Source organism: Xenopus laevis, chromosome 6L (genome assembly GCF_017654675.1).
Source record: "Xenopus laevis strain J_2021 chromosome 6L, Xenopus_laevis_v10.1, whole genome shotgun sequence".
In the NCBI taxonomy this organism is placed as follows: domain Eukaryota; kingdom Metazoa; phylum Chordata; class Amphibia; order Anura; family Pipidae; genus Xenopus; species Xenopus laevis.
This window is the reverse complement of record NC_054381.1, coordinates 76,052,998-76,076,266: the sequence shown is the minus strand read 5'-3', so window position 1 is coordinate 76,076,266 and position 23,269 is coordinate 76,052,998. Positions and strand designations below refer to the sequence as shown.

The window sequence follows — 23,269 nt, the reverse complement described above, 5'->3', positions numbered from 1 at the left end:
CGATTTATCTAATTATCCAACTGTTCTTTCTGTTTGCATAGGTTCTGGCAGAGAGCAATCAGCTGAGGAAGGAATCAGATGACCTAGGTCCTAGAGCTGAGCTTGACCACTGGAAAAAGAGACTGTCTAAATTTCATTACTTACTGGATCAGTTAAAGACACCTGAAGTGAAAGCTGTTCTTGGAGTCTTGACGGCAGCAAAATCCAAGCTTCTTAAGGTTTGGCATATATAGTAATCTGATGCAAGTGCCATTTACCATATTTTTTTTTATAGGTAAAGTTTTATTATTTTAAACATATAAAACATGCAAAAAATAACAAACCACTACTCATAATCATTAAGTGAAGTTTAAGATGGTGTACAGGTCATTGTCCAGAGTAGTTAAAAGCTACATATATATATATATATAGGGATTCTGCCTATGACTAAGTGCTGTGTAAGCATGAAACGCGTTAGGCGTTAGAGGGATTACTATACATGTTTTTTAACTACTGATGTGAATAAAATATTTTTTTATTGAATAGCATGTTTTGGAGAAATTATTGAGATTGTGGTTTTGCCTCTTTTTGGTCACTAGAGGTCTCCAACATGCTTACTAATAGTATTTACTACTTCTGCTCCCAATTTGATTTAAATAACATATATATATAAAACAACATTATTTTTTTTTCTTAAAGCGCAATTTTCCATTCACACATGTATCTGTACAGAATGGTTAGTACTGTCTCGTAGTTAGCATACTTAATAGAACAGGTTGTTCATGTGTTGTTGTATCAGTCTTCTTCTTTTGGGGACTTTTTGTCATTGGGTATTTCCTAAGTTTGGCTATGGTACTTAATGCTAGAAAATTTGGCATAGCAGGATGCATTAAAGAAATTATTGTTCTATATGAATGCTTGGATCATCCAGGTCACACCAGGGACCCCAGACCATGTCAGATTTGGCGTTAGAACCTCTGTTCTGGTATACAGGGGAACCATTTTGTTGACCAACTCCCTCTAGGCCTTTACTGTGGGAGGTGCTGTACCCATCCAGTACATCGCCACTGTTTTTTGTTGCATAGAAAATCAGTATTTTGAAAAGTGTTTTAAGGTGTCTTTGCGGAATGCTGTCGTCTTCTACCCCTTGGAGACAAGTTGCTGGTGCCACCACTCAGGGGAAGGTTAGTTGCAAGGAATTCTATTACTGCTGACCAATAGCATAATATTTGAGGACAGGACCAGAACATGTGCAAGAAGCCTGCCGCGGGTGTACCACATCTTGGGCAGGAGTCAGTAGGGACTGGAGTCATTTGGCGTAGTTTCATAGGAGTTATATATAGGTGGTGGAGAATTTTATATTGGACTAGCATGTCCTTTATCGAAAAGAGGACAGGATATTAATTCTCAGTTGCCTCTTCCCAATTTTCTGAAGTAAGTTCGGGGATTTGTGTCGACCACCATTCTTCTGCTGCTTGGAACAGTTTGGGGCCTGTATAGTGTTGCCACCTAGGCCTGTAAGCATAAGGTGATAGATCTTATATGTCAGTTTGAGGTGGCGGTGTGGAGTATTTCCTCTATCGTGAGGTGGGTCAGCTGAGGGGAAAGAGAGTCAAATTGGGCCTGGAATGCATGTCTCAACTGGAGATATTTTTAAAAGGTAAGGTGTGTTTTGTGAATCTTCTCCTTGATTTGTGAGTATGCAAGAGTGCATAATCCTGGAGGCCCCCCAAGTATGTGCTGCTACTTTTAGGCCAGAAAACAAAGTCCTGCAAAAATCTGAGGTGTGTGAGATATGAATTGCCACAAAAGGGTAAGTACTTAGACTTTAGTGGAGTAGAGTGACCTAACAGATTGAGCGCTAGAGTCCAAGCCTTGTGTGGTATACTCAGTGAAGTAGGGAGCGGTGAGACATCTTTGGGGTGGCGGTATGTTATAATTTTCATTATCTTTAATTTCTGTCTTGCGAAACTTTGCTAGCACTCTTGCGATTAGGTTAATTTGACTTTATACCTAAAAGTCGTATGGACGTCTTTAATAGTAATGTTGGTGCAAATGTTTCAAGTCACCACTTTTTAAAACAAATGACCAATGAGCCATAATAAAGACATAAGAGATTCTCTAATGCCCTAAACATGAGCCCATCCTTATATAAATGTGGCATGCCCCTCAAATTAGTTAAAACAATTTGTTCATACATAAGTCTTTTTTGGACTTTTGAAGGCAATCCTTTTAAAAAAAGAAAAGTCGCCAGCGTAATGCATTTCCAGGCATACAGGATATGATGTCACTGACATAAGATTGAGGAAGATGTAGCTTAGTTTTATCCGTTAAGGTAGAAAGTCGGGCAGATCTCGATCGGATGGGACAGAAAATCCCGTCGGATCGCGGCCGCATCTATTCGTTGATGCGGTACCGCGATCCGACCGCCCACTAAGGCATCATTAGGATCCGATCATTGGGCCCTAGGGCCCTCGATCGGATCAGCCCGATATTGCCCACCTCAAGGTGGGCATATCGGAGGGAGATCCACTCGTTTGGCGATATTGCCGAACATTGACGGATCTCTCAGTGTATGGGCACCTTTACTTAGTCCACCACTACAGGAAATAAAATGATATACTTGTCTCAAATTATGGCTATTGGACACATGGATCTCAGTCTCTGTAAATGAAGCAACAGATAATGTTACATAACTATATACAATGGAAAGGTTTTGTGATCCGCTTCACAGCAGTGACCCTCTAAATTATCTCTAACTACCAAATGTTGAATGAAGGGTTAGGGGAACCCTTCTCAAACAGCAGGTGTGTTGGGCAGGAAAGCTGCTGCTCTATTTAACTGGTCCAGTGCCATATCCTCTGACTGGCAAAGGCTTTGACAGTCTAGTCAAAGGCTTCTTCCCATTAGGTTGTCCTGAGCTGTGACATATATTCCATTGTAAATGGTTCATAAATTGTAATTTGTGGCAGAAATGTGTAAGGAAAAATCTCTATCTCCCATTAAAATGCTTGAATATTTTTCTGATTAAGACTTGGCGGCTATTGGACACACGGATTACAGACTCAGCAAATGAAGCAAAAGATAATGTGAAATATCTATATACATTGGAGAAGTTTTGTGATCCGCTTTACAACAGTGACCCTGTAAGTGTTTAAAATTGTAATCAAATACTACAGTATATATTTTTAAAATTAAATATAAACTTTTTTATTTTAAATTTAAAACGATTTTCATTATGGCTTTCCAGCTTTATTTTGTACCAGATGTCACCAGTTTTTCTTTACTATATATTTATCCCTGCCTCTTGACCTTCTTTTTCTGTAATCTTTTGTCATACTGAATATTGTACTCTGTGTAATCTCTATGGCTAACCTTTTGATGAAACCTGTTTTAATAAAAATTGTCTGTGATTTATAGATCTAAAAGTGCTCACAGACATGGGCCTGCGCTTTTGTGGCCTGTGAATGAGGGTTTTGTAATTGCCCCATATTACACTACCAAGTTTTGGTCAGTAATCCTTTAATAATATGCACTTTATAGAGGACATTGGCAACTTTAAACCATGTAGCTGCTGTCTGGACAGTGTTCCAGGTATCTGTGAGCTAGACAATTGAACTAGTACCCTTGAAGACCAGTTTTGTAATGGGCATCAGGTACACTAGTCCAAAAATGACAAGATAAAAACTTTGCATCTAAATCTTCCATTTTCATTGTGCATAGGTTTCTATGATTGACTCTATCCCAAGACTTATGAATGCTATTGGAATGATTCATAACATCTCTCGATATTATAACACCTCTGAGAAAATCACATCCTTGTTTGTAAAGGTATTGTATGTTCTCAATAAATGGTACATGTTTATTGTTTGACACTGCATATTGTATATTTGTACAATCAATCTTGCTTGCAAGCATTTTTGCTACCTTCAGTATAGGGATAGGGTCCGTTATTCCAAAATGTATGATCCAGAAAGCTCAAAATTACAGGAATACCTTCTTCTATAGAGTGCATTTTAAGCAAATAATTTAAATTTTTAACAATTTTGAACAGTTCCTTATACTTAATTGATGGTCTTTTTATAGTGATGGGCGAATTTCTCCTGTTTTGCAGAAAAACTAGCGAATTACTCGCAAAATCGCGAAAAATTTGTGAAAGTTATGTGCCGGTGCCGAAATGCGAAAATTCGTCACAAATTTGCGTCAGGCAAATTTATTTGCCCATCTGTTTATTCTAAGGTGTACACAAGTGACAAAATATGAAAAATATAGTTTACTTATAGATACTTTATAGTAATATGTGCCACTAATTTCTGAATTAATATTTAAAATAAACAAAAAATGAATATGGCCAAAAATACCATACACTTCTCAATAGCAGCAATGATCCAGAACTTCAAACTTGTCACAGGGGCTCACCATCTTGGAAAGTCAGTGGGCTCTGAGCAGCTGTTTAAGCTAAGCTTGGGTCATCGCAAATTATTGAGCAGAAAATGAGGCTGGCCTGAAAACTAAACTGATGCTACAGGACAGATTATTCAATTATGATGCTAGTTGCACTGGTTTCTGTGCTGCCATTCAGTAATTATCTGTATTAATTACTAATCAGCCTTATATTGTGACATTTATATTCTATGTGTACTGTATATTTTGAGTCTGTTCCTAAGCTCAGTAAGTGACAGCAGCACAGAGCATGTACAGTGAATTAGCAGAAAAGAAGATGGGGAGCTACTGGAGCATCTTCAGAGGCACAGATCTTTACTGCTAAAGTGCTGTGGTTGTCAGGGGCTGGCATAGAAGCTCAAAACATAATGCATATGAATATTTTTATCCAATTTCTTTAGTTAAGCTTAACTTGTCCTTTAAAAGATGACAGTTTAGATATTTGTATTGAGAGAGAAATTGTCATAATTTCTGCAGATTCCATTACAGAATATTATTTCACCAGGATGTGTTCTGCTCTCAAGTCAGCCTTGGAGTCCTACTCCGAGGCCTTCAGTACAAACATTATGTCTACCAACGGAGCACCTTCCTATCTATGTTTTCTATACTGAGAAATTATATCACCACTTGAAAAGTGCCCCATACTTTTCTGAGTATATGGTATATGTGGCTCATGATCAATAAATTATTTTCTACTTTGCTGTGCTAATAATTGTTATCATGGTTTAATTGATATTTTTTATTTCTGGATAAATAGTAATATACTGGTATTTATGTACATATAGGTAACCAACCAGATGATAACTGCTTGCAAGTTTTACATCACAAACAACAAAACTGCAACAATTTGGGATCAGCCTCAAGATATAGTTGTGGAAAAAATGAAATCAGCAATAAAACTCAATGAGGTAAAGTACTCTTGTAAGACAGTATTTTATTTTGTAAAATGTATAAGAATAATGCATGTTAAATAATGTTTTGTGGAGTTTTTGTAAAAGTTCCTGCAGATTTGTTGAATATATATATATTTTTTAGGTGTATATAATTTTGTCCCAGTGCATCTCTTATCTTTTGCTTTTCTTTTTTTTCTCTTCTTCCTCCACGTTCCATCTATTCCTATGTTTAATTTTTTTCTCCCAATGCTGCTGTGAGATGGCCCAGGAGACTGGCACACATCCTTAACTTTTTCCTCACTGGTCCCATTTGCACATGCACGTGCAGTGGTGTGTATCCTGATGTGCATTGCTTCATGTCACTTTGGCACCAATTTTGAATTTAAAATGCCCCTTTCTGTGTTCTTACAGTTCATGCTTGGTTTTGTGCCTTTTCTTGACTCCTTGCCTGTCTTGATCACAATTCTGTTTAACCCTTGTCTACACATGCTTTTTGTTCAAACTCTACCGTGTTCGGGGGGGGGGCGTGGCATGTAGCTTGATGTGAACAGACATGCAGTCGTGAGCTCCTCTCTCTGGCCGAATATATTCTGAATTTAGACCATAAGCAGTTGACCAAAACGGCCTCAGAAACACTGGATTGTCAGCAACTACCCCAGAGGGGACTAATGGGGCAGCTAAAAGCACAAAAACGAACCACAATGACGGCCAAAAGGCTAGAAAAGTATGCCCGTGAAGACAAACAAGATGGCGGATGGGCCTCATCCAGCAGCCCTCCCTCGCCACCTGCAACGCACCCAGCATCTGAACCGACGCTGCAAAATATCCTTCAAGAAATCAGAGAGACAAAAGATACATGCACAAGCCTCATCAGCTCAAAGATGGACGAAATCAAGCTTGATCTCTCCATAATCAAGCATGACATGCAGAGGCCACAGCAGTCGAGCAAAGGGTCAGTGATGTAGACGACGCGTGTGCACCGCTACCCGGTCGGCTTCAGGAAACTCAACGGCTGGTAACCAGCAATACTGTTAAGATGGATGACCTGGAGAATCAGCTCCAACGCAGTAACCTGCGTTTTGTCGGATTCCCCAAAAAAGCTGAAGGGGATAAGCCAGAGCAGTTTATTGAGCAGTGGCTGGTGAAAATGTTTGACCAGGCAAGGCTTTCCCCTACCTTCACTGTGGAGAGCGCCCACAGGATCCCAACCAGGTCTGCACTGCCAGAGGCTCCGCTGAGACCATTCATTGCTAGACTGCTGAATGCACGCAACAGGGATTCCATACTCTCGATGTCACGCACCCGGGATGCACTACAGCATCAGGCAGCTGCAATCTCCATCTACGCAGATTACTCATCTGAAGTGCAGAAGCAGCGCGCCAAGTTCTCGGAAGTAAAGAAGAGGTTGGGGAAGGCCAAAATGGTATGCGCCATGCTTTACCCTGCACGCCTGAGGATCACCCTGAACGGGGCAACACAATTCTTTACAGTACCACAGGACGCGTCGAGATGGCTGGATTCCCAGAATGTCCCTGCGCAGCAATAAGAACATTATCAGTGACTCACAAAAGGTTAAGGTAAATGGCATGCTGAGCCAGATAACCCAGTCGCCATATCTAAAAAAACTCATTAATTAATATTATGCTTCAACACAGACTTACCTGTTCATGGCCTGGTTTAGGCCAAGGCTAAGTACCACCACCTGACATTATAAGTTTAATTCAGGGATGGATTCTGCTCCAAGTCGAGGAAGGGGTGGAAACGGAGGTATTGTTGGGATGGGAATGTTTAAAGTTAATGTTTATGTTTTAAGCATAACACTGCTCAAGTATAAGTTGCAAAAGGGCAAAGTGCCCAAGGTACACTATTGCTATACCACAAATGCTGTAGAATGGTTACAAGACCTATTAGTTGGAACGTAAGAGGCCTCAACTGCCCGATAAAGAGGCGATTGGTACTTGACTATCTTAAAAGCAAAAATGTAAAGTAAAGTCATTACTTTGATTGTTAACACAGACCAGACTGGATTCATTCCAGGGAGAACAGTGGTTCTTAACACCAGAAGGCTATTTGCAAACCTAACTGCTGTGCATGAGAACAAGGGGCAGAGAGCTATAGCGCATTAGACATTGCTAAGGCTTTCGACACGGTCGAATGGCCCTTCCTGTGGAAAGCACTTACCCACTTTGGTATAGGCCCAAATTTCCAAAATATGGTAAAGCTGCTATACCACTCCCCCAGGGCTTCTTTGAGGATTAACTCTACCTTAACAAACCCGTTCCCACTTGCAACTGGTACAAGACAGGGCTGCCCTCTGTCCCCGATGTTGTTTGCACTGGCAATCGAACCCTTCGCACAAGGTAATTAAAGGTAATTAAAGGGTTTAAACTCCACTGACTAGAGGAGAAGCTCCAGCTCTATGCTGACGACACCCTAGTATATCTGGGTGACAGGGGACCTTCTCTCACGTGCCTATTGGAGATTTCCACCCAATTTGGCGAGCTTTCTGGCTTAAAAGTTAGTAAGTTGGTTTTGATCCTCGTGGACCCGCTGAATAGTGGCCATCAGGGTATAACTGGAAGTATGCACGTAGTGGTGAAGTTTACTTATTGAGGTATAGAAATAACCAAAGACCTACAGCAATATAGCAAACTTAATGTAGAAAACCAAAACCTGGGAGCACCTTCCTCTGGGTCCTACTGGTAGAGTTCAACTCATCAAAATGCTTACTATGCCCAAACTTCTGTATCCTCTATGGCACTCCCCAATTTGGATTCCCAAGAAGACATTTGACACCATTAACAATATATTTCGGCACTTTATTTGGGGTAAGTCTATGCCCAGATTGAGCCTGGCCTGATGAGACCAGTAGGAGAGGGTGGTCTTGCCCTCCTCAATATGTATTACTACTATCTAACTGCCCAGCTTACACACCTAACCATTCTAATCCATCAGAACCACTACCCACCCCTGTACAAGCTTTGGAATGAATTGAACCTTTCAGTCAGCTTTCCTTGGGATGTTATAGCAAGAACAGCTGAACAACCCCTAAATCCTATCTTACACTTGCAAAGGTGGGCCTTGAATAAGGTGCATGAGTTAATATCCTATACGCACTATGATCCTCAAACGCCACTACAGAACAATGCAAGGTTTCCCCACATGGCTCATATAAAAATTCATAATTGCTGGCTTAAAAATGGGGTACAAACAATATCAGACGTATGGGCTGATGTAACACCTAAATCCTTTGCGGAGCTGAAAACCCAGCATAAGTTGCCTAATTCACAATGGCTCATATACCAGCAAGTAAGATCAGCATTGATCAGGCAAAATAAACTGCACCCTATCAGGCTAGTTGTCTCTCCGATTGTTGGTATACTCCAGAAAGAAAACCAAAAATGGTTTCTATTTAAACTGTACAGAAATTTACAAAGAGAGATAAATGGTAATATACCAAAAAAAAGCAGGGAAGCATGGGAAAGAGTCCTAACCTATTTAACAGACAGCCAATGAAATTAAGCCCTGAGAGCCCCACTATATGTAACTACAATGACAGATTATTACAGGTGTACATGCTACATAGAGCTTACCTCAGAAGGAGCAAAATGAATAAGATGTATCCTAATGTTTCACATATATGCTCGAGGTGTGGAGAGCAGCAAACCAATTTCCTCCATACAATGTTGCAGTGCCCCCTGATTCAGAAGTTCTGGTCCGGGTACTGGAGCACTTACAAAGGTTAACCGGATCTGAACTTCCAGATAGCCCAGATCTGTGCCTCTTGGGCATAGGGGCTAGGGAAAGTGCTCCAGTAAATTATAGGCAGTTAATATCCAAGTCCCTGTTTCAGGCCAGATAACTGGTCAGATAACTTTGACCTGGAAAAACAGTTCCCCCCCACCCAACTATAATCGCTTGGCACCAAGCTGTCACCTATATGAGCAACAAAGAAAGAATTATTTTAACAAGAAAAGGGCAACTCCATGGCAAATGGGAAATCTGGCAGAAATGGCTAGACACTAGACACAGCTCTTGTGTAATAAAAACTCAAGGGATACTGGCAAGTGACCACGTACTCTGCCGTGTTCTTTCTGATGGTTCGCAGCAGAATGTTCCATGGCCCGAAAAGGGCGTCGGTGAAGAAGGGTTCTTGTACTCCACAAAAGGTGTGATTTCCTAGCAGTCCCAGGGTTTCTACCTCACAAATGTGAAAGTTAGCTAGGGCTCAAAATGGAGCCCTGCCAGGTTGCTGTCCCAGCCACTGCAATGGAAACTGTGCTGGAATCTCTTATCAAGTGCTTGGAGATCCAAGAAACACAGCTGCATCTGGCTCAGGGGTTGCAACATTTTTCTACCTGTTTCAAGCTCTGCTGGATTCCAGTGTCCCTGGTTATTTAATTTCCCCATTACATAGTAACATAGTAAGTTAGGTTGAAAAAAAGACACTCGTCCATCAAGTTCAACCTTTTATGTCTATGTATAACCTGCCTAACTGGTAGTTGTTGCAGAGGAAAACAAAAACCCCTTCTGAAGCCTCTCCAATTTGCCTCAGCGGGACTCCAAGATGCTAATTGGACCAGTCCCTGGATCAACTTGCACTATAGTATGAGCTATCTTCCATAACCATGTATTTGCTCACTTGCTAAAAAGCTATCCACTAGTGATGTGAGGGCCAGCCCGATACCCGGTCGGGTTCGGGCCAACCTCGTACCCCCCTTTGCGGTCAGGTCTGGGTCAAGCTCTTCCTACTGCTCTCCCCTCCTGCCACCTTCAACTGCCGGCTTCCGTCTTTATAGCCGCGCACCTGCTCGCCCACCCCTTTTGTGACGTCATCAGTGGGCGTGGGTGGAGGGAGGAAAGGTGCGGATCGGGTCGGGAAAAAACCCGCCTTGCATATCACTACTATCCACCCCCCTCTGAAAGCTATCCAATGTATTAGCCAGTAAAACCGATTCAGGGAGAGAATTTCACAACTTCACAGCTCCCACTGTAACTAACTCTTTCCAAATATTTTGAAGGTAACTCCTTTCTTCTAATTTGAATGGGTGCCCCCATGTCAGCTGGAAGGACTTACTGGTAAATACATCATTAGAGAGATTATTATTTGATACCCTTATATATTTATACATACTTATCATATCAATCTTAAGCATAAAGCCTTCTGCAGCATAAATAACCCCAACTCGGGCAGGTTTCCTCATAGCTGAGAATTTCCAAACCTTTTATAAGCTTAGTATCAGCTTAGTCTCCCTTCTCCGGACCCTCTCCAATTCAGTCAATGTCCCATTTGAGCACTGAAGACCAAAAATGTATGGCATATTCTGTACAGTGGACAAATAACCACCTCCTATGCCCCTTTTAATACAGCTCAAAATCTTGTTTGTCCTTGCAGCTTCTGGCTAGCATTGCTTGCTACAACCAAGCTTATTATCTATAAGATTCTTTGAGGAAAAAAAGAACCCCTTAATTGATGTAAGTGTGATACAGGGAATTGATAAATATATGTGATTATAATTAATGGGATGTGAGTGCCAATTACGCGTGTATGAATTCATTAACCTAATACACATATATAAGTTGAATTAATTAGTTAGCGTAAAAAATATTGCTTAATTAATTTAGTAAAGTACTAATCAATAATTGAGGTAAGATCTTAATAAATTAATTTAAAAAGACTGCTGTAGGCATTTGCTCATAGATCTGTACCTTATCACTACAATTAATCACCATATGGTACCAAAGTGCAGTTCCTAAATAGTTAAAGTGCTAGTGCAATAAATAGTAGGGATTACTTAGAAATTCATTAATTATCTAAAAAAATGTAAACCTAATGAAAGGGGGGGGGGTTGAGTTAATGGAAACAATTCATAGCTAAAATCCGTAAAAAAAGTTGATGGAGAAATTGGAAAGATTAGATAGAGGGTAGAGCTGTCCCAAAAGCCTATTCAATTTCTAAGACCTGGGACACCACAAAGTAGAAGGCAGGACAGGGTAACCCCCCCCCCTTCACCCACCAGACCAATCATGTTACAAGGGAGAAATTGTTTTTATCTAGGGGGAGTTTCAGCGCTGTTACTTTATCCAGCTAACACAAATACAGCATCGCCTGCAGTGGCCACCAAAGGAGGAAAATGTCCCCATCTGCTATATGGTATGGCATGTTTTTAATCAACTAAAAGAAATTTTTATTTGTATATAGTTAATAAAATTATTTGCAACCATCAAATGGTTTACGATGATCATATATGTTATTTTAAAAACAGAAAAGGGAACATAAACAGAAAGAGAAAGAAAATGGGGAAGGGACTTATTAAAAGAAATTTTTTCCCATGGGTGTATATATTTAAACAAAAGTGGTAAATAAATTATTCTCATTGATTCCTTTTGGGGAAATGGTATCCAATTTAAAAATCCAATAGTTCTCTCGTTTGAGAAGGGCTTGTTCGAGGTCTCCTTTGCGTATTCCCAAATTGGTTTTCTCTAAAGCCCAGAATTTGTCTAAGGAAATTAATGAAATGCACGGCTTCATCACGTGTGCCCTCCCAGATCAGTAGAATGTCATCGATGTACCTAATCCAATTACGGATTTTGATATGGTATGATGACATTTGGTGGCCCTGGATGTTCCCATAATCCTAAGAAAATGTTTGCATACGAAGGGGCACAGGAAGTTCCCATGGCAGTTCCTTGTGTTTGAAGATATTTCCCATTAAATGGGAAATAGTTATAACACAGGACAAATTCCATTCTATCGACCAGGTGGTCCATTAGAAAAAACCTTAGGGCTTCTAGGCCCCTCATGCCTGATGGATGTATATAAGGACTCCAGGGTTATAAGGAGTGTAGTATTACTCACTATAAGATTCTCAATTTGTGAAAGGACATCTAATGTATCCCGTGCATATGAATCCAATCTTTCCACTATAGGACGTATTCTTGCATCCAAATATTGGCTAGCCTTTTTGGTAAGATTACAATTACCCGATACTATCGGTCTTCCCAGTGGTTTTACTATGTCCTTGTGGACTTTGGGGAGCAAGTAAAATGTTGCCGTTCTGGGACTTTTTACTGTCAGAAAAGATTTCTCCTTTTTGGAGATCAAGTTGTTATTAAAGGCCTCTCTAAGCATTTCGTTGTATATTTCTAAGAAGTTTTCTGTGGGATCCCCCAATATTTCCTTATAGCTCACAGAGGCCAATTGTTTGTTGGCTTCATCCAAATACATATTGTTTGGCCAGATAACAATGTTCCCCCCTTTATCAGATGGCTTAATCTGGTCATTCCATTGCTGCATGTCCTTGATAGACCTCCACTCCTCTCTAGAAGTGTTACTTTCATATGTATTAAAGGCCTCTCTAAGCATTTCGTTGTATATTTCTAAGAAGTTTTCTGTGGGATCCCCCAATATTTCCTTATAGCTCACAGAGGCCAATTGTTTGTTGGCTTCATCCAAATACATATTGTTTGGCCAGATAACAATGTTCCCCCCTTTATCAGATGGCTTAATCTGGTCATTCCATTGCTGCATGTCCTTGATAGACCTCCACTCCTCTCTAGAAGTGTTACTTTCATATGTATGTGATTGGAGTGATATTATATCTTGAATTACTAAATTCAAGAAAATAGCAACATTCGGGCAGATATTTGTTGCAGGAGTAAAGTGGGATTTAGCTTTAAGTTTCTTCAACCAGTTCTCCATTGGAAGGTTTGGATTAGTGCTATCTGGTACTTCCAATGAATTTTCTGACAACAATTCTTCTAAATCTTGTAGTGCCCTTATTTCCTGTTCTGTAAGGCTTGTAATGCCTTCCCCATCATCTTTATCAAAATATTTCTTAAGAAGCAGTTTAATAGCAAACAGATTGAGATGTATTACTGTTTCAAAAATGTCTAATTAAAAAGTCGGTGAAAAGGATAATCCTTTATTAAAAACACTAATATGTGAGGCTTGTAGGATATGGCTGGATTTATTAATGATGCTTAGGGATTGTTTATCTTTTTGTGTCTTGTATGGGGTGCATAGTTCACTTTTGTTTTTCCCCTCAGGTTGATTTTGTCCTTCTCCTGATCGTCCCTGTGAGGGGCCGGCAATTGCGACGTTTCCCTTAGGTTCCTCCCCTGTCCTAAAAAAATTGGATACTGAATGGCTATAGTACTGTCTGATGTAGGATTTTCTAAGAGGAGGATAACCTCCCTAGGAGTGGGAAGGAGACCGGTATTCATATTCGGACGATGTTCGAAACCTGGGTTCCCTTCACTTGGGGTAGGGTTAGGTCGTATATGGGAGTTGATTCTACTGGATTGATCAACCACTTTGGGGTTAGAATTAGACCCCTCCCTCCCCTTGTTAGGCCATGAGGTAGTCCTCCTGAGTTTGGGATTAATTTTAGTATGTATACACCGTATGGGTGAAATAGTCCTTAATATCCCTCATTAGTTTTTTCTTTTTGGTATCCAAGAAGGATGTTTCCAATTTCTGCATCCCCTTCATGATAGAATCATATTTCAAAACCAAACCCTCATCATTTTTAACCAGCTCAATCTTGTTGTGTAAATCACCAATCTGTTTGTTAATGGAAATTAGTTTCTTCTCCTCTTCTCCTATAAGGAGATACATTCATTTAAAAGAGCACTCATTTAAAACTGCTTCCCATTTATCTGTTTAATTATCACATATATTTATCAATTCCCTTTATTGTGTGGTGGTCTCACATTACTCATTTCAATACAGTATATAAACTGTTTAAACTATATGTGCCTTGTTGTTCAATAAGGTAACACACCTCTAATTGGGATTACTACAAAATCGTGTTAGTTATAGGCGGGGTACTATTCTCCCTTTAGGTTTTACTATAAGATTCTTTATTATAATGGATTTGCATAGTCCCATTAATGGTATAAGTGGTTTGCATATTTTTACATTTCAGGTGCATGACTTTACATTTGTCACTTAACCATCCAGATTGCAAGGATGCCACATACCGGATTGAATTAACTGGCCTGCATAGTTCTGTGCAATCTGCGAACACTGATACATTACTTATAATGCCCTCCCTCAAATCATTAATGTTAAAGTTAAATAAAAGTGGACCCAATACAGAACCCCAGGGACCCCAATAAGAACCTTACTCCAAGTAAAGAATGTACCATTAACAACCTCCCTCTGTACCCAATCATGTAGCCAGTTTCCTATCCACGCGCAAACAACTTAATTTAGCCAAACAGACCTTAGTTTAGAAAGCAGTTGTTTGTGAAGTACTGTATCAACTGCTTTGGCAAAATCACAATAGATCTACTGCTCCCCTGCTGTCCAACATCTTACTAACCTCATCATAAAAAGCATGATATGACCTATACTTCATAAAGTCAAGCTGAATACTGCTCATATTGCCATTCACCAGGACATAATTTTGAATGTGATCCCTTAACAAGCCGTCAAATACTATAATTTGACCAACACAGATGTCAAACTTACTGGTCTATAATTGCCAGGCTGAGATCCCTTAAGCAATAGCATACCATATAGTCATGTTGACCCCCACATTCCCACTGTTTTAAGAAAAAGGTATTAGTTTATATTTTCCATTTGCAAAAGAATAATCCATTACAACTCAGGGAGGTTTCAGGTGCAACTCGGTGGCAGCAGCTGCCTCTCTTGCCCTTGGAGCAGAGTTACAGTAGGGGTGGAGATCAAGTCTGGACTGAGAATGAAAATAGGCCCTGGCATTTCAGGTACACAGAGACCCAATCAGCCCTCACCAGCCCACTAAATACCAACTTTCTATGGCACCTTATAGCAGCCCCTCTGGCATTTGTCAGAACCCACAGATTGCCAGTCCAGGCCTGGTGGAGATACATCTTTAGTCTGCACTAAAAATGATTAATTTGTGTTTGAAAAAGGAAGTTTGGCTCTTGCAAAGTACTGTGTAAGGAAAGGTCGTAACATTGTCTCATGTCACTGTTTGGTTAATTTTCTAAAGAAGATGAGAGCCAGCTTACAATAAAAGATATAAGTAATTAATATCACTGGAGCACATCATAATGTGTTTTCTTTTTTACCTTTTGTTCTTCTTTAAAGGAGCAGTACATTATTGACTTAATTTGTCTTTTCAGTTAATTGGGTGCACTACGCACACAAATATTGTAATGCACAAGCTACATTGTAGACAGTTGATGTGTATAATTTGTCTTTGGTTAAATCTAGGGTTGATATGGTTAAGTCTAGGATTAATATTGTTGTTATTCTATTTTATCTGCTCAGAATATATTTGCTACTGCTTTAACATGTGTTATACAATGATCAATTCATGCCTGTTTCTTTAATTAAGTTTTATCAGCATGCTTTTCACAAGACCAAAGAAGCAAGAGAACAAATGCCAACTGAAAGACAATTTGACTTCAGTGAAGTGTACATTTTTGGAAAATTTGACACCTTTCAGAGAAGACTGGAGAAAATAATTCATATTTTTGAAACTATAACAACATATTCATCTCTACAAAGCTCTAAAATTGAAGGGTTGGAAATAGTGACAACAAAATTCCAGGTAATGTAAAATGAACATCTAAATTCTAAAAGAAAGAAATCACTTTATGGGCTCTTAGATATGTTCTTGTCATGGTGCGCCCTCCAGATAGACAGAAGTGCATACATACCTATAGCAGGTAATACAATACATACATATAGCATAATATCTTTACTTTAACTAGTATTTTCTACATTTATACAATGGTAATATTTGTAATACAAGTCCACTAACATAAACTAATTATCTATTGATCTATGAAATATTTTGATCTGTCTAATCTATCAATCTATCTAATCTGTCATCTATTTGTCTATCTATCTACATAGGAATTCTATTTTGAATAAAAACTATATTTACCTTGCTTGTGTTTGATGGCTTAAAGCAGTAGTCTTGTTGTCTGTAAACTAAGCAAAAAGGCCTTTTACAGTATATCTCGTCTCCTGGCAAAGACACAATTCAGGTTTAACTGAAATCTTAAGAAGTCTTTTGGGCCAATACACTCCATTACATAGTAATTTTCTGCACAGTAAAATATGGTGTGCCAAACAAAATTGCATGTGTTCAGTCAACTTATCAAATGACCAGACCACACAATTTGGTTTTGCAAATTTGGACATTAAACCCGAGAACCACCTCCTCTTTGTGTAGCCTCTAACGTGAAACGTCTTGAATGCTTTTTGTTATTTAAATTTATTTTTTATGGGTTTTCTAAAATTTAATTTTAAAGCTTCATATTCCACACTCTCATTAACCCCCTTTCTAAGCTGCCTATGGTCGATATTCGGAGGGTAACAATAGTTGCCAACTTTCTATTACATTTGATTAATTTCAGAAGTAGATTTAGCACCTATTGATTGTGATCCCTGAGCATAAGTCAACTGTTAAAATTGACAAACTAACATTCCTCTAATGCTGCTGAGAAAAGGGGCAAAGGGCACCTGTGGCAGATCACAAGCCACATGCTCTGCCATCCACATTCTGCCTCCCCATCCACTTAACTTGCATCTACTTGTTACTGTGTGCATGCAGTGAATATTGTCCCAAACACACCCAAGTGTCAGAATTGGCTTCATATGAGTAGTGACATGCAATGAGAATGCAATTAACATTTTATAGTGCCAGCAACCTGGCTTACTGTGCTGCTACAGGAAGGAAAATGAAGCACATTTATTTTTAAAATAGAAGAACAGTATAGAATAAAAAATAGAAATCTGCTGAAAAATGTATGGTACTATTTAAGAATAAATGAAATTAAAATTAACTTAAAAACCTGTTTATAGAAGATATGATACCCCATAAGCTCTTAATATATACATTCAGTAAAAGGTTTTTATATAATTGTCATATTATTACCAAAGTCTACTAATTTATATAACTATACTTAATTGTACTCACCTGTACTTTTATTTGCACAGACAGCAGAAATACAGGAGCAATGGGAGGTAATATGGCAAGGCTATGCAGTTGATTATGATTTAGAACAGTGGATTTCAAATACTGAATTAATGTTTGTAACAGGCAACTATTGTGAAAATGAAAATGTAATGTATTATCAAGTTTCTTGTCTTGATCCTTCTCTCAGCGATCTGTTTCTCTTCATGCAACTCTTGGTTATTAGCCCTAGTACGTTATCTAGGCAAAGAGAACATACACCAATGCATTCAACCTAACTTTCAATCAAAATCTGACACTGGCTCATGAAGGAGCCAAATTGCTGAGAGAAGAATTCTAAAGATTAACTAAATCATTTTAGAAAGGGTAATACATTTTAATTGATTATATCTCAAAACTTTCTAATTTCCATGACATGAAGCATATACAGGTATGGGATAGGTAATCTGGAAACTGTTATCCAGAAAGCTTTGATTTATGTGATGGCCATAACAGTTTAAGGAAACAATCCAGCTTTTTAAAAATGATTTCCTTTTCTCTGTAATAATAAAACAGTATATTGTGCTTGATCCGAACTAAGATATAATTAATCCTTACTAGAGGAAATTAATGATATTTTAGTAGACTTAAGGTATGGTGATCCAGATTACAGAGAAGATCCCTTATCTGGAAAGCCCCAGATCCAGGCATTCTGGATAACAGGTCCCATACCTGTATTACATTTGCATTTTAACTGTTGCTACCCTTTAAAATAATCTAAAGAGGGAAATAGCTTATGGATTGCAATGGCACAGTAGTTTCAGGACCCATTAGTGGGTTCTAGTACTCGGTTTGAAAACCACTAATTTAGAAAAACTAGTTTTCTACTAGTTTCTGACATTCTTTTTACCCATATTTTTTGTATTGCTTTATTGTTTGGAATCTGATTAGGAAAGGTTTGGCTTGTAAGAACCTTGCTAATTAACAAATTTCACTTCCTGGAGGGAGGTGTAAATTACTTGTACACGTTAAACTTACACTAAGAAAAAATAAGTAAACCCCCCTTCCTTCCACACACCTACCTAATTGACAAAATAAGTGCTTAGTGCAATAAATAGATTTTAAAACATAATTATATTACTGGCATAAGGCTTTATTATAAATGTAGATATCCACGTGCTTAAGTCTCTAATCTGAAGATTTCCTATGCACAATATTCCTCTCTCTCAGAAAGGATTCAAACTCATATGAGACAAAATGTGGTCCTTTGTCTGATATTAACTCCTTTGGATTACCTTCTCTGCTGAAGACTGTAGACAGAAATTTTATTACTATAGCTGATGTTATATGAGAAACAAATGCAATTTCAGGCCATTTACTGTAATAGTCTATCAAGGTTATAGCAAATCTACAGTCTATAGGAGCATCTGTAAAAGGACTGACAATATCAATAGTACAGGGGGGTACTCCTGTACCGGGCCCGGGCTTAAAAGGGGGCCCGGATGTGCTGCACCATACTAGGAATATTCAAGAAGCAATGTGTCTCTGCTTTATCACACACACACATTCCAGAAGCCAACTGAAGCGGATTAATTCAGCAGAGAAGCGCTTCTACCCTGAGCCAAACAGCCAGACAGGTTAGTGGAGCCTTTACCCCTTCCGAGCCACAAACATAGCAAACAGGGTCCAGCCTCTACAGTACGTCACCAATTCTATGAATCTGCCCCTTTAGCTTGCCAATTGGCTTGAAAATCATGATTGACAATGGCTCTGGAGCGCAGATTGCAACTTGATTGCTTGGTTGCTCCGGTTTCGCTTTTCTTGTTACTGTATGGGGCAGATTCATTAAGGGTCGAATTTCGAAGTTAAAAATACTTCGAAATTCGACCCTCGAATTGAAATCCTTCGACTTCGAATATCGAAGTCGAAGGATTTAGCGCTAATCCTGCGATCGATCGATCGAAGGATTTTTCGTTGGATCGAACGATTAAATCCTTCGAATCGAACGATTCAAAGGATTTTAATCCAACGATCGAAGGAAAATCCTTCGATCAAAAAATCACAGGCAAGCCTATGGGGACCTTCCCCATAGGCTAACATTGACTTCGGTAGCTTTTAGCTGCCGAAGTAGGGGGTCGAAGTTTTTTTTAAAGGGGAAGTACTTCGACTATCGAATGGTCGAATAGTCAAACGATTTTTAGTTCGATTCGTTCGATTTCGTTCGAATTCGAACGAATTTAACCAATTCGATGGTCGAAGTACCCAAAAAATACTTCGAAATTCGAAGTTTTTTCATTCGAATCCTTCACTCGAGCTTAGTGAATCGGCCCCTATGTGTGTATTTCCTGCTGTAACTAGACTGTCTCACAAAAGCATAGGGGTGCAGCATGTGGGTGAACGCTGATAAGAGAGTGAGTGAGTGTGGCATGGGAGCCTGAACTGATTCAGTCTGGAAAAAGAAGCAGAACTGTTGGGACTTCTAAAATAACCAGTGCATGTTTATTATGTGGCAGGCAGGAATGGGCTCTTGTCATGAATTCACATGACTGGGGTGAATTGGGTGACATGCAGCATTCTTTTATATTCTTTCTATGTGTGTTGCCCTTAGCTGGGGTGTAACAGGGTAGCACTAACACTAGCCTTGTTTTGTGTAATTGTGTTGTGTTGCTTCTTTATGATCACCACAAAAAGTGGCCAACTCTGAGTCAGCTAAAGAGGATCATATACTCTCAGTGGAAAGCAAATAATCTTTTTACAAGGCTAGCCTACTTCAGGCAATAGTACACACAGGGCCACCAGCAGGGGGTACTCCTGTAGCGGGCCCGGGCCTAAAGGAGGGCTGTGCTGCACTTTTTGAAATAGCCCGGCCCCCCTTGACAGCTCTGAGGCTGTGCCACGTCTTCTAAATTCCTGAACCGCTGAAAACCAGAATTACGAACAGCCAAAGCCACGAAAAGACCCGAAGTCACAAAAGGAGCCGAAGTTGAAGTCCTGAAGCCACAAGTTCAGTTCTACTGAACACCAATGTGTGTATTATTTTAATAGTCTATAGGCCCCTGCCACCAATGTTTTTTATATGTTTTATTAACTTGGAAAGGGGGCCCTGGCGCCAATGTTTTTTAAAAAAAATATTCTCTGGGGCCCCAAAGTTTTTTATAACTTTTATGGGGGGCCCTGGCACCAATGTTTTTTTTAAAAAATATTCTTGTTGCCCCAATTTTTTTTAACTTGTAAGGGGGGCCCTGGCGCCAATGTTTTTTTTTTCTTTAACTTGTAGGGGGCCCTGACTACCAATTTTTTAAAAAACTTTTAAGGGGGCCCTGGCACCACAGTTTTTTTTTAACTTATAAGGGGGCCCTGGCCATCAATAGCTTTTTATAACTTGTGTGTGGGTTACCTTTTTTAGCACTGATGTCTGTATGGTCTTTTAACTGTTGTGTGGAGTGGTTGGGATCTGGGATGGGGCTTGGGGGCTGGGCGGGGCCTGGGGCCCCCGAATATTTTGTTGTATTTTTGTTTGCTTCCAAGTATAGCAGTACCCTTATTGACAATGTAAAAGTCACATTTTGCAGTATTTGGTTCAAATTGTACAGTCAATGGCAAGCAAACAAGCACAGGGATTGGATCCTTTAAGTAACTGACCAGTTTCAGGGCAGGTGCAACAAGTGGATCTTTTGCAAAGTATTTCAAGAAAATATCCTTTGGTAGTATAGAAACAGCTGAACCTGTATCAAGCATCAGGATAATGGAGTGTCCCTTCTCAGCAGAAGCAGTATTGACACTGACAGTGCATATAAACTTTTCTGGAATAAACTTACCAGCTTTATCCACACTTAATACTGTGACATTTGTAGTAGTGACTTCATAAACATCTTTAGCAGAACTACGGCAGATCTTAGCAAAATGTCCTAATTTTGTGCATTTGCGGCACCGTTTAGCTTTTGCAGGACATGTAACATGATTTGCAGTGTGTTGTGTTGAATCACAGCGAAAGCAGTATTTTCTATTTGTATTTGCTGAATGGTTTTGCAATGTACTGTGCATTATGAGGCCACAGTGCTGAATTCACAATCTGTATATTCCCAGCAGTTTCCTGACTGAGAGTTTTAGCCTCTGCTACTGCTTCAATTTGGCTATCAACTGTAATAGTCTTTGCAAGGGTTAAATCCTAAATATAAGAATTTATATCTTTCAGCAACCACATTTACTCTTGGCACAAAAAAAGTTCTTTATGGCAGTAAGTATCATAAGTATCATCAGGTAATGGTAATGTATAGAATATACGCTGTCCCTCTGCTCCCAGGCAGTGAATAAGTAAAGCACGCTTTCTAGCAGCAGAAATCTCCCCTTGGTCAGCAGCAATAATGTAATTTTCAAACATACAGATCCAAGCAGTATAAGGTATGGTAGGCTCACCAGGCTTTGGAAGAAAAGCTGCAGGCTGCTGCAGAGGTAGAAGAGCCATCCTTGTCACCATTTGTTATGTTTTGAGTAGCCGAGGATGAGTAGAGTATAACAGTGCTTTATTAGCAGGCTCTCATGCAGCCATTACACAACAGTAAGCTTTCACTTTTAAGCTACCAGTAAGTATGCACAGTATAAGTATGAGCACAGTGACATCTACAGGCCATTTGCATGAACACCACAGTTTGCACATTGGCAATCTGTGATTGCAATTGGTTGGTGGCACTAGCACTTTAAATGTATTGATTTAATGGTGGTTAATCCGTGGTCGATTAATCCAATTGAAGATTGGCTTTATACATTGAAATAGCACATGGCACTTTAAATGTTCTTATAAGCAATCGATTAGAGACTTAGGGGCCCATTTACTTAGTTTGAGTAAAGGAATAGAGGAAAAATAGTTTGAATTTCAAATGGTCAAATATGGCTACTTCGACCATCGAATGGGCTACTTCAACCTTCGACTATGACCTTCGAAACGAACGATTCGAACTAAAAATGGTTCGACTATTCGACCATTCGATAGTCGAAGTACTGTCTCTTTAAAAATTTCTTCGACCCCCTAGTTCGCCACCTAAAACCTACCGAGGCCAATGTTAGCCTATGGGGAAGGTCCCCCATAGGCTTCCTAACAATTTCCTGATCGAAGGAATATCCTTCGATCAATGAATTAAAATCCTTTGAATCAAAGGAATAGCGCAAAATCCTTCGACTTCGATATTCGAAGGATTTTACTTTGACGGTCAAATATCGAGGGTTAATTAACCCTCGACATTCCAACCTAGGTAAATGTGCCCCTTTAGCATGTGGATAACTACATTTATAATAAAGCCTCATGCCAGTAATATAATTATGTTTTAAAATCTATTAATTGCATTAAGCACTTATTTTGTCTACAATTAGGTAGGTGTGTGTAAGAAAGGGGGGTTACTTATTTTTTCTTGGTGTAAGTTTTTTGTTTGGAATGTAACTCCTCTCTTTTTGTTTGGTTTGTATTTTGGGTATCTATTTTGATTAGGCATTCATCTATTTTGTCTCAAGATTTTCTTATTGGCTCTTAGGAAATTCATATTCCTGCAGCAATTACTTAATAAATACAAAAAAGCCACATATGTATGATAAAAAAGAGTGACAATGAAAACGAAATATCTAATTTAAATATTTATCTATTTCCTAAATAATGTTCACCAAATTTTTCGACTTAAACATAAAAAGCTGTATATCAATTTTTCAAAACACATATGGAACCCAAATTCCTTTTTCTATTAAAATATCCATATATTGTTATAAAGGTATTTAAAAATCTCATCTGTCAATCATATAGTGCCTGCCCCTCCTCTCTGCTTTCACTTTCAATTCAGGCACCTTCTAGATGTTACTGCACTCCTCTCATTCCCCCCTCTCTCCTCACCATCTAATTATGTAGGCAGTGCATGGGCATGGACAAAAGGTCCCCTACTCTGGTGCAGAAACAAGCTTCTGGCTTAATGCAAAGCTTTCCTTACTAATAGTGTTCACAAAATGGCCACTTTCTGTTTGCTACGGTTGTGTGATTTCAAGACTGAAAAAAACAAGATTTAATTAATTTAT

The 23,269-nt window shown here is 39.2% G+C and overlaps 1 protein-coding gene across 3 annotated transcripts in view; it reads left to right on the top strand.

Moving 5' to 3' along the window:
* dnah5.L (dynein axonemal heavy chain 5 L homeolog) overlaps positions 1-23,269 on the top strand; it is a 236,480-nt gene that overhangs the window by 27,244 nt on the left and 185,967 nt on the right. For all 3 annotated transcript variants that reach the window (XM_018267644.2, XM_018267645.2, XM_018267646.2), the window contains exons 7-11: positions 42-218; positions 3,012-3,125; positions 3,703-3,810; positions 5,208-5,330; positions 15,647-15,862. In XM_018267644.2, the coding sequence (XP_018123133.1) occupies positions 42-218; positions 3,012-3,125; positions 3,703-3,810; positions 5,208-5,330; positions 15,647-15,862 (738 nt within the window). The remainder of the gene's footprint in view (positions 1-41; positions 219-3,011; positions 3,126-3,702; positions 3,811-5,207; positions 5,331-15,646; positions 15,863-23,269) is intronic.